The following is an 11,661-nucleotide window of genomic DNA, read 5'->3' as shown; positions in this document are numbered from 1 at the left end:
TAATAAACATTTTAAACATGAGTTTGAAAGTATTTCAGAGACTTGGTATCAAAAGTTAGAAGGTTTTTGGGGGGTTTTGTTTGGTTAAATTGCCTGATGTGTACATTCAAAGCAGCAAATACAATTAATCTGTAATGGCTGTAGTGGTTTATGTTTGAACAGTTTCAGCCGAGCAGCCACATATTGATCTGTAGCTGAGCACTTCCCGTGGAAACACAATAAACCATCCTAGCTTGATAAGGCTCTATTAGTTTTCTAGTTCTACCACATATAACCAATGGACTCAGCCACTGCGTATTATTTTCTGGGGATTTGCTATTTATAGAGCTGCAAGTTCTCAAGTTCTCATCATTGAATGTGTCACCTGCTGTCACTCACTTTAGTGTTTTGTTAAAGGGGCACTCCACTGATACTACTGAGTACTACTCAGCCTGTGGAAACACTTGTGTTATGTCCTCTATTATTTCATTAATCTTGGCTTTAGACTTGGAGTCGACCATGCCAATTAACTAAAAGCATGCTGGGTAGTTTACAGTACCTGGTGTAACTTGAGTCTGCTCAGAGTTGCTCAGAGAGTTTTCACTTAATGTGGCGACAGGGATTGCTATGGAAAATGATCTCCTTGTGATGATATCTGATGAAAATGCTGCAATTTCTGTACAAATCCTCTGTGAAATACTAGCATGACTTTTAACATACATCTGTATATGAGTTTAGAAAACTTGTATCTTGATGATGATTCGATTCATTTGGCACATGTCATTTTGTATAAGTCTTATTAGTTTTTTCTGCCCTGCATTGTAAAGTCCTGGCTCATATACTATCACCAAGCTATCAACAATAGCCTTAGCCTGGATGATAAACATGGAAGAAAACTGGAAGAGTTGAGTTTAACTGTTTTGTAAACAATCTGAGGGCTGGCGAGACATTTTCAAAGTATATCTCAGCCTTTTTAAGAGACGTGCATTCCAAAAGATAATCCATAATCCAAGATCAAAGTTGACTTTAGTTTCTCTTAATCTGGGTTTGTGGAACTCCAGCAGAAAGCTTTGCATCGGTAAATCATCCTCACTGCCTCATAAGTTTTATGCATTATAGCATCATCCGTTCAGCTTTTATGTTTGCTGCTGCACCCTGTCAACTCTGCCTGAATCCACTGTTTTTTACTTTTATTACCTCACAGCTCTTTAAATTTTTTTTGTTTTTTAACAGGTCTGCCGGAGTCACTGAGCGTCTATTTCACAGGTAAATACTTCATCTTCCTCAACTCTTCCTACATCCTACATATTTTTCTTCCACCTCCTCTCATCTTTTTATGCAAAATCCTCTCCATCCCCCAGTCCTTCCCTCCACCTTCAATCTTCCTGGGGCTCCCCAGTAGCTCACAGGGTAGAGGGCATACCACATATAAAGGCTCAATCCTTTCCACAGCAGCCCTGGTTCGAGTCTGGCCTGATCTCTTTGCTTCATTTCATCCTCTCCCGTCTCTCTCTCCCCTGCCTTTCCTGCCTCTCTCTACTGTCACTGTCAAATAAAACCAAATGCCAAAGGAAATGTTAAAAAATAAATAAATCTTCTCTGGCTACTCCCTTCTATCCTTGATGTGTCTGACTGAAATATTCTCTTTCCTCAATCTCCTCTCCATCTCTTCTTCTCTCTCCCCTCCTCTTTTTTTCTTCACCGTCGCTCTCTTCCTTGTCTTCCCCTTTCCCCTCTACTTTTATGTTCGTTGTGTTTTCATCTTTCTTGTTGTGACATTTTTTCCTTGCTTAATTCTCTCCCCTCCTCTTTTCCTTCACTCCTCTTCTCTGACCTCATTTCCTCCGGTTCCCTCGTTTCCTGTCCTCTTTGTCCTCTGCACTCCCCACCTTTGATTTCATCTTTCGCTCTTTTGCTGTCCTCCCTTGATCTCTCCTTCCACGTCCTTTCCTGTTTCTCTTTTCCTTCTTTTAATCTTTACTATAAATGTCCTTTTTTTTCTCCCTTTGGATTTTCTTCTCTCGTCCATCCTTTCCTTGACTCCTTCTCCTTATCTTTCTTCTCCTCTGTTTCCTCAATGCTATTATAATCCTTCCCCAATTTTTCTCTTTTCCCATCTCCTTCTCTACACTTAATCTCTCTCCTCCTTTCTTCCTCTTCACTTCTATACTTCTCTTCCTGCATTTCGCCACTGTCACTTCGCTCTTTGTTAGTCTTATCACTTTGGCACTGATCTGGATCGACTGGGTTTTCAGATCCACTGTGATTTTCTGTTCTGGTTCTTTGACCTTCAACCTGATAAGACCAAGTCTCCTCTGTTTACTTCTTGTTTGATGAATCACTACTGCACTCTAACTCCATCCCCAACAAGAGCTGTTTGGGAAATATGTGTTTACCGGTGTTCGGAGGCGTCGCCAAAGTGCTTTACACTTACACTAGTGAATGCCTTGAGGCACAGACGCACACACATGCACACACACGCACACACACGCACACACACACAGTAGTCTCCAATGCTTTTATTCTCCATTCATCCTACTTCAGTTTTGCCTAAGACCCAGGTATATTGTACAGTTCTGAGGTATTTGTGCCCGACTTGAGTATTAACATATTGTGCAACTTTATGTATCTATACATTTTCAAACAAAAATTACTTAAATGTAGTTTTTCAATTGTGAGAATTTGCAACTAAAAAAGTGTCTCTCAAAGATTGTGATGTGCATTTTTCACCATCTTCTGACATTCAAATCAAAGTTTGAAATGATGTATCATTTATTTGAAAAAATGCTCCTCAGCCCTACTGTACACTACATTGATGGCTGTCAGAATTAGTTTTGTGGAGATCAAGACTTAATATATAAAACCTATTGAAAGCATAAACGACCTGAGTATATAATGAATAATTTACAAAAAATGTAAATAAAACTGTAAACGCTGCTTACATGTTAAAGCATTAGTGCACACTGTCACTCTTTGCAAGGGGCCATTCATCACAATCAGTATTTTACATTTAGATTACATTTTGAAACTTAATTAAGTCTGAATCAAGTTTATCGCCCAAGTGTGTTCACGCATACAAAGAATACCCTCCTTGTTTGTGTATATTGTACATATACTACTGTGTATACAGGTCAGCAGTTCATGGCTGGGCAAAGAGAATGTGTGTGGGTTGTTTAATAAATCATACACAGGATAGCTATAAGATTCCTTGAGTACATTTTCAGCTTTTTTACAGCTCCAGATACTTCCACAAATAATGATGTTCACATCAGAATAAAATAATCTAATGAGAGCAGAAATGTCAGAGAAGGAGAATACTCAGAAACTGACACCCAATTGTTGAGTCCCTATTAAAGGGATATTCTACTGGCTACTCTATTTATCTTTTGAGCATCAAAATACTCAACAAAGTTTGTTGTTTCCTTTGCAGAGAACAGTGGTTGTGTTCAGCTTGAATTCATGTCTGTTGCTAAGGATTCTAGTAACAAGACTCCAGAGTGGAAAACAAGTCTTAAAGCATCCACAGCTCTTGCAGCATAATCTCACACAAACATTTAAAATATGAGTTCATTTGAAAGTCAGAATTTCAGTGTTATAAAAATGTGATACATTTTTACCCGCTCTGTCATTGTTAATCCGTCACACTATCTTTTTATAGCTGAACGTGATAATTGGCTTTTTGTACTTTCTTTGTTCGATTATTTTTTTCATGTGTAGAAGTGACAAGCGGAGCCAATAGAGCCAATAATCCCCCCAAAACGTTTAATGAGTGTAACGAGTTTCCACCTGAATCCCTGCTAGACTGTTTCAGCCGTTTGGTTAATTGATTCTGTGTCTTGATTCATGGAGATTTTTAATTACCGCCTTTCTCTTATTAATAATCCTGTGTTTAGAGAGCTGACTCTTTTTCCCCTGTTCCATCTTTTAAAAATAGCAAAAGAGGCGGAGAGATAATTAGCATTCGAGGAGTGTGCTTTTGAGTTTTCTGTTATTTCATGTTTTATGGGTTCCTCATTGTTTTCTGTGTGCTGTATGTGTGTCTCAGTGTCAGACGGTGAATACACCACTCCTGAGTTGGACTTTGCCATCCTGCTGCTGTCGAACCATCAGCAGCCGCCGGTGTTTCAAGTTCTTGACCCGCTGCTGGAGGTCAGCATGGGAGGACAGGCTGCCATAGGTAAGAGATGAATACACACACACACACAGACACACACAAATATAACAACTCTAATACTAATTTCCGAAGAGGGTCTGTGGTGAAGAGGGTCCAGTAAGTGATGAAGTGGTCTGTGTGAGATAATGAGCTCTGAAGTACAACCCTGATAATCAACAATACTTAAGAGAGAGCTGTGTGTATGTGAGTGTGTGTCTGGCACAGACATTTATTTTTCTTATTTTCCTGCTTCATGTCTCTTAATGCCTATTTCTTCTTGTGTGCGTGTGTGCGTGTGTGTGTGTGTGTGTGTGTGTGTGTGTGTGTGTGTAGGCGGTCAGCAGTTGGCAGTGAGCGACGCTGACACGGCTCCAGATGAGTTGGAGTTTGAGCTGGTGGAGGCTCCCATCCATGGAGAACTAATTAAGACAGACGGCAGCGCACACACCAGCATGACCAACGGTGAGATGATACACACACATATAACACAAACATATGAAACATTGATGTCACAACTATTTACTAAGCACAAAACAAACTCAGCTATAGTCAGTCAGGCATTAACCATTTTTCTCCAGCTGTTGTAGATTTTGACCACTGCAGGATGTGAAGGGGTTATGCTTCTAATTGTTTTAGCCCACGCAAACCCAAATAATGCAAACAAAATAACATTCCTTCTGTTTACAATATATACAGTATATCTATCAGATAGGTGTGTTTGTATGTATGTATGGCACTTTCTCCTAAACTGTCTTAACTTAATTTTAATAATAGAAGAAAGAGTTGAATATCTATGCCTCTATTATATCTATTAGTATAGATCACAATCACATTCAGGATCAATATACCTGCAAAAATGTCATGTCAATGTCATTTACTCCATTTTTCATAGTGTTATTTCAGAGGTCCACTGCATGGACTTAACGTGTCTTATCACAACTTCTTTTTTATAAATATGCAAATAAATTCAATCAAAAGCCACTTCTAAATATTATATAATATATATAATATAATATAATATAATATATAATAATATTTAGCTAATAGGTTTGAACAGGACATGCCCACATCTGGCTGTTAAGGGTCATGTCATTTTTATTAATAAGGTTTTTATACTTATGAATTATTATTATGAATTGGTTACTCTCACGGTTTTGTCCACACTCACAAAACTTAGTATCTAGTTATAAATCTGTCCTTACATACTCGTAAATCTTGACTTGCAGATTGGTAAACACATGCAGTAGAAAACTCAGTAGTTACACAGTGAAATACAAGGACTCAAATCAACGGTCAAAACCAGAAACAGGCAAACACACACCACCGTTCACACCTTCTCCATCCCCTCAGGTGACACCTTCACCTTCAGCGATGTCACCCGCAATGTTCTGCTCTACCGACACACCGGCCTCTCCACCCAGGACGACGCCATCACCTTCTCTGTTAGTGACGGCATCTCAATGGCAACCACAGCGGTTCAGGTGGTGGTGTTGGGTGCCGGGGATGATGGGCCGCAACGGGACCCGGCAGCCACACTGTCAATGGAAGTGGGCGAGAAAAGCAGCACCTTGATCAGGCGCTCGCACCTGGCTTATACTGTGAGTAAACAGAGATAAGCGCTATATGCTAGCATCTTCAGAGATAGCAGTTTTTATGTGGTCTTTGTTTGAAGATTAGAGGATGTTTTTTTATACACTTGACATTCCTCTGCAACACGTGAAGTCAGGAAGGAGGAATATGCTGGTGTAGGTTTTGTTTGAGTGTCTGCTTTGAGGTTTGTTTTAAAAGCTTTTGTTCTTTAAACTTGTAGCTGTCACTGTACACATCACAGTGGTTTTGTCTCTCGCAGGACAACACGTCCCCAGACGACCAGATTCAGATCCAGTTGGTGTCAGTACCGATGTACGGCATCCTGACTAGGAGCCAGTCTCAGCAGGAACACCAGGAGCTGAGGGAGTACTCGTCTTTCACCATGGAGGACATCAGCAAGCACAGGATCAGGTAGAATGGGCAACATGCAGTCTGTTGGTTCTTTGAACACTGTAGACCATAGTGTAGTGTTTCCACTGCCACGTTTCTTCACGTTTCCACTGCCAGGGAATCTGACCTAATGCGACCTCGTGGCAGGCCTTAAGAATAACTACATAGAAACAGCCAGTCATGTTGCAGATGGTCTTGTTTGTTTATGTAGGACATAGAGAGGCAGCAGTATTATATTTAGACTGTTTCATAACCAGTTATAAATGTAGTGTGTTTAAGCTAACATGAAGAGTGCGTCAAATATAAAGTCAGGATTATATGATTAGCGTATCATGACCTTTGGTTAGGTTAGAATGATCTTTCTGGACTTTTCTTGGTACGTCATGATCACTCCTAAGAGTGTTTTGTTTATCATATAGTGGAGACAGAGAAATCATTCCAATGTGATTTGGAAGTATTTTTACTTCACTTCAAAGGCAAGAGTCTCTAAAAAAGTGCCCCAAAGAATATCTTTACTCTCAGTACAGGGTTTTAGTTCCCCACAATGGTTAAAATGCTACTTCAGAGGCTTATAAAAACAGAATACCCGAATAAAACCTGCAGCTATTAACCAAAAATGACTTTCAAAAACCCTTAGTCGTTTCCAGAAGCTGCATTGTACAAGCAATAAAGGTTCATGAGGATCCATGGGAGAAAAGAAAGCGAATTAGCACCTTTTCAGTTCTTCAATAAAAAAAAAGGTTTCAAGAGTTCTGTTAACAGCACCCTTATGATGACAAGTTTTTTAGAACTATGAGTATTAAAAAAGTGTATGCCAGTTTTTTAGGACTACATTTTCACCTAAACCTGCAGACATACTGAGTTCATCCAGTGTGTTTTAATTTAATATTAGCAATCCACAGAAGAGTAGTAGTATCCTTCAACAAAAGTCAAAACCACTTCAATTAAAGTCAAGAGGTTTTTGCAGGACAAGAGCGATATGGTTTTGGTTAGCTGAGGTAATGAGAGGATCTGTGAGCCTTCAATAAAGAGGCTGTTTTAAAAGAAAAGTCTGGTTTTGATTTCACACTGTAAGAGATAAAAGGGCTTCGAGGGTTCTTCATGCTGCAGTTGAAGTCATGATCAATTTCTCTGATTGCAGTTTGAGTTGACCAGGATCATTTCCCCCTCAGCATCACAGCAGAAGAGGATGCTGTAATATTTTGCAGAGACATTTTGTTTTCCTTCAGTCTAACTTTTCTTCTCACGAGACGAGAGCTCTGCAAACATTAGTGTTACCACAACGCAGTAACAAAACAAATGAATTAACAGGAAATAGTTTAGTTGACTTTTCCCCATTACGTTCAATGGCTAAGCCTGTTGGCACAAGCAATGCCAATTAGCGTCACTCTCATATTACCTGGAAGAGGCACTGAGGCCTCCTGTGTGAGACGCTAAGATGAAATATAAATATTCAGATACTAACTGCTTCATTTCCATAATGCAGGCCCTGATTAGCTTTCGCGCAGGACGATCTCCGGGGGCAATCTTCAAATCGCCTGTATTAGTTTTGTCTCTGTGGCGTTGGCTCATACAAACAAGAGCCGGGAATTGTTTTATGAGAATTAAATGGGATTAGAGAAGATTATACTGGTATGGATTTAAATTTTATTAGTGCTTTGCAGAGATTAGCAGCTGTATCATTGTGGGAGGGCTAATGCAAAGCTTTCCCAAGTCCGCTATCAGTCCCGGAATGGACACATAAGCACATATTTAGGCGCTCATTAAAAAATAATTATTGTATCAAACAAAAAAGTTATTGAACAACAAGAAATGAATTTACCAATTCTCTTTTTAGACAATAATCTTACCAATATCTCCATCTACAGGTACATCACTTCCTTAGAGACGGGCAGCCAGCCGGTCACCGACATCTTTCACTTTGTTGTTTATGACGGCGACAACAATCGCCTTGACAACCAGATGTACACCATCACTATCACCTCCACACCCAGACAGCCACCGGTGGTTACAGTCCGCAGTGGCATCAAGGTAGTCACACACACTCAGTTACAGTATACGTGAAAAATGTTGTTTTCATTTTGATTTTTTTTGTTTGTGACGTCTTGCATTTACCAGAAACACACACAAGCACAAAAACATACACACACACAGGCCCAGTTCTAAAATTACCCTACTATATAAAGAATTACAATTTTATGGATGGTACAGTACATAAACAGTCCTATACACACAAACTGTACATTGTTATTATCTCTCCATTACCCTGCCTGCTCATACGAGACTGAAATCCTAAAATACTCTTTTGAGTTTTTTAAAGCAGCTGCTGTATTTAGAAACAGTCATTAAGGAGACAAATGAAGCAGAGGAAACCATCGCACACTGTCACATGTTGTCTCTCAGATAGCGAGAGACAAACCCTGTTAGTAAATATCTCTGTGCTTCTCTGGAGATGTTTTTTTTTCTTTTAGTTTGATCTTGAAGAGAACACGTGTCTTATAAAAGTGAACACAAAAAAGCATCATCATAGTTTGATGTGGACTCAAGATACAACTGTTCATCTTCTCAGATGAATCTTGGGACGTCTCTTTCCTACTTGCTCATCAAATATCCATCGAATGTTTCAGTTAACTACTCTTTCTGTCCTCCATCACTGCATTTTTTCCCTTTGGCAGTTAAAAATGTGAAATATGTCTTACACACACAAGACACACTCCTAGATCGGAGGAGGGGAAATGTGATGTCAGATCTATTGAAGGTTACACTGGTGCTCCCTGTAGAGCCTTCTTCAGGGATGAATCCTGAATTAGCGCTGCAGAACCGCCACTCCTGAAAATATAAAGTGACATCCCAATGGTCTCTACTTCAAAATCTCTCTGCTGGGAGCCCTTTTTAGTTCTAGACAGAACTAGCCTCAAAATACATCACAAATTGCAACATCTCCAGTGGTTACACCTGTTAACAATTTGATTTGTTTTGGGTAACTATAAAGAACATAATAAAGGTAGAAGCAACTCCAAAAACTCAAACCTAATACATATATAATAATAATATTTTTTTGGCCCTTCAAACTTCCTCTTTGATTTGAAAGTCTCCTACTGTGTATGTTCCATAATTTCTGCATGGCAAAAGAAATCCCAGATCACGAGATGGGAGTAAATGTACAGTAACTGTCTGTTAAAGTTATTGAAAATAATTATTCAAACGTGTCATTGGTTGTGTTGAGGTTATTGATTCACTTGTTGGACCACAATGGATCCCAACCCCATCCTGCTGTAAGGAAACTAATATAATAAAATTATTTTCAATTATTCTAGTGACAAATACCTTGTATGTCATCAGTACATAATGTCATCAGTCAGCCGTTATTCCATCTGTATGTGCTATGTTCGTACTATAGTAGCAACCAACTAGCTGTAAACATGTAAAAAAACAAAAATATTTAGAGAGAGTTGAGAGTTTTGACAGTTTCTTCTGAGGAGGTAGGAGAAATAAAATGTGTTATAATATCCAAATGTTATGATAAACCAAACCCACCCCTTGTCTCTCTGTATAACAAAAAAAACATCGGGACCCACAGGACTTATTTTAGTATTTTGTTATTTAGGTCCAGGAAGGTGGCCGAGTGCAGCTGTCTACCAATCACATCATAGTGTCGGACCTGGACACACCCCAGAAGGACCTGCTAGTTTGGCTCGTCAGTCCTCCAAAGTACGGCTTCATCGAAAACACCAACACAGGTGAGACAGCGTGTGAGTTTTATTAACATTGTGAGGTTTAGAGTCGTAGAGCTTTCAGAGTATGGAAATTGTTGCAGACCGGTGGCTTAGTTTAAGCCAGTCTGTCTGTCTTCATGAGACTCATGTATGGTTGCAATTCAGAACTTGAACAGACAAAACATACCGTACATGTATGAGTGCATGTGACACAGTTGTACTTTTGTGTGTATGTACAAGTTCACACTTGCATTCCTCTGAATAATTTCCACATTTCTATTTATGTCACACTCATATGCACACAATGCCGGTTGAATTCTCTGCGGTGCTGCTGCCATCTGTCACAGCCTGATTATGTTGTGGATTAGCACTGCCAGATAGCCGGCTACAGATGGGGCCATTGTTGAAGTCCCAATTTTGACTGCATGCTTGCTCAACCGCTGCTGTACTTTTTCTGTCCCTGAGAGGAACTGTTTGGAAAAATGAAAAAGGTGAGATAAGTTGAAAAGGAACTGATCCCCACTGGGAAAATGTACCATTTCAAGAGCCGAATGGAAGTCATAAATCAAGCACAGAGTGAAATGGCAAAAAGAACAAGAGATACTAACAGTAAAGAAATAAAGATGAGGATAATAGTGTATGTAGCATATGTTGCCAATTAATAATTATTCAGAATGGATGAGGGTACACTCCGCATTTCCGAGGTATTATGATCACATGAACAAGATCCTGCCTAACAATAACAGTTTACAAGCCTCAAAGGGGAACAATTTTACACAACAAGATCAGTGGGGAGCAGGGGTGGTCTGTCTGAAGAAGCTATTGAGTTGCATCATGAGAAATGTACAATCCAGTGTGTCTGGAACCTGACCTTTCCTTGTGACTAAATGTCTGCCCTGCTTGTTCGATTTTGACTATTTAGTTTTGTTAAATCTTTCTCTCTCAACTCTGTGGAAGTGTAATACCAAATGGCTGTTATGCTATTTTAACAAACTTGACAACAAAAATACCAAAAGCAACATTAAACCAAAAAAAATCTGAACTCTTAACTGAAGGTTAATGCGCTAGCTTTTGTCCCAAGCTGGTGAAGTGAGCAAACTCCATTAACTGAAGAAGCCTATGAGATGCGGTTGAAAGCCCTAGAAAAAGGTCATAAGTGGACATAAAGTTAAAAAGCAACTTAACACCCTGTTTGACATTGAATATGCCCCCTTCAATTAAACAGAAGGGACATACAGCTCACAAGGTCAAGAATGATAGTTCATGCTCAAGCAAACTCAAACCTGCTATCCTCATGTTAAATCACATTAACACCACTGAATTAATTGCTAGCTGTTTGCTAGCAACATGTCTATCTTGAACAGTTAAGCAACAGCAGAAAATTAACATACAGAGTTGATATGCAAAGTAGCACTTCTTATTTTTAATAATAGATGTGATGCCTGAGTAATACAAATTAGGCTCTGCCGTATTACATGCAAGACAGCGTTATCTGCAGATGCAATGAAGGATGTTTAAAGATATTTATATTGTCTGCTGCTGTAGATTAGCAGCTGGCACCAGTCGTCTCTCTCCATGTCCCAGTTGACTGTCCTTGATGGCTGCTGGAGCAGAGGGACAGTCGTTGGTATTCAGCAGAGTCAGTCGGCAGTGTGAGGTGACTGGATTGCTGCTGTCACGGGGGCACAAGGGAGGCTAGCCGGTGTCACTGTCAATGTGTCGGCCGTTTTCCTCAACAAGACCAACGTGCACGGTTGTGGTGTTGCTGTGCAGATCCACGGAAACACAAAAGGCATTCGCTGACGTGTTGATGTCCTCTAACATACACACAAA

The 11,661-nt window shown here is 39.7% G+C and overlaps 1 protein-coding gene across 1 annotated transcript in view; it reads left to right on the top strand.

The window, feature by feature from the left end:
* Positions 1-11,661, top strand: part of fras1 (Fraser extracellular matrix complex subunit 1) — a gene marked incomplete in the record, with an annotated part of 218,544 nt that overhangs the window by 169,491 nt on the left and 37,392 nt on the right. The window contains 7 exon segments of the mRNA XM_035658439.1: positions 1,213-1,245; positions 4,025-4,156; positions 4,466-4,594; positions 5,483-5,730; positions 5,982-6,133; positions 7,981-8,143; positions 9,720-9,852. Of these exon segments, the coding sequence (XP_035514332.1) occupies positions 1,213-1,245; positions 4,025-4,156; positions 4,466-4,594; positions 5,483-5,730; positions 5,982-6,133; positions 7,981-8,143; positions 9,720-9,852 (990 nt within the window).

Source organism: Morone saxatilis, unplaced genomic scaffold, assembly GCF_004916995.1.
Source record: "Morone saxatilis isolate NCDOM2014 unplaced genomic scaffold, NCSU_SB_2.0 Contig16, whole genome shotgun sequence".
NCBI lineage: Eukaryota > Metazoa > Chordata > Actinopteri > Moronidae > Morone > Morone saxatilis.
The sequence above is the reverse complement of the archived record's forward strand: the minus strand, read 5'-3'. Positions and strand labels throughout refer to the sequence as shown.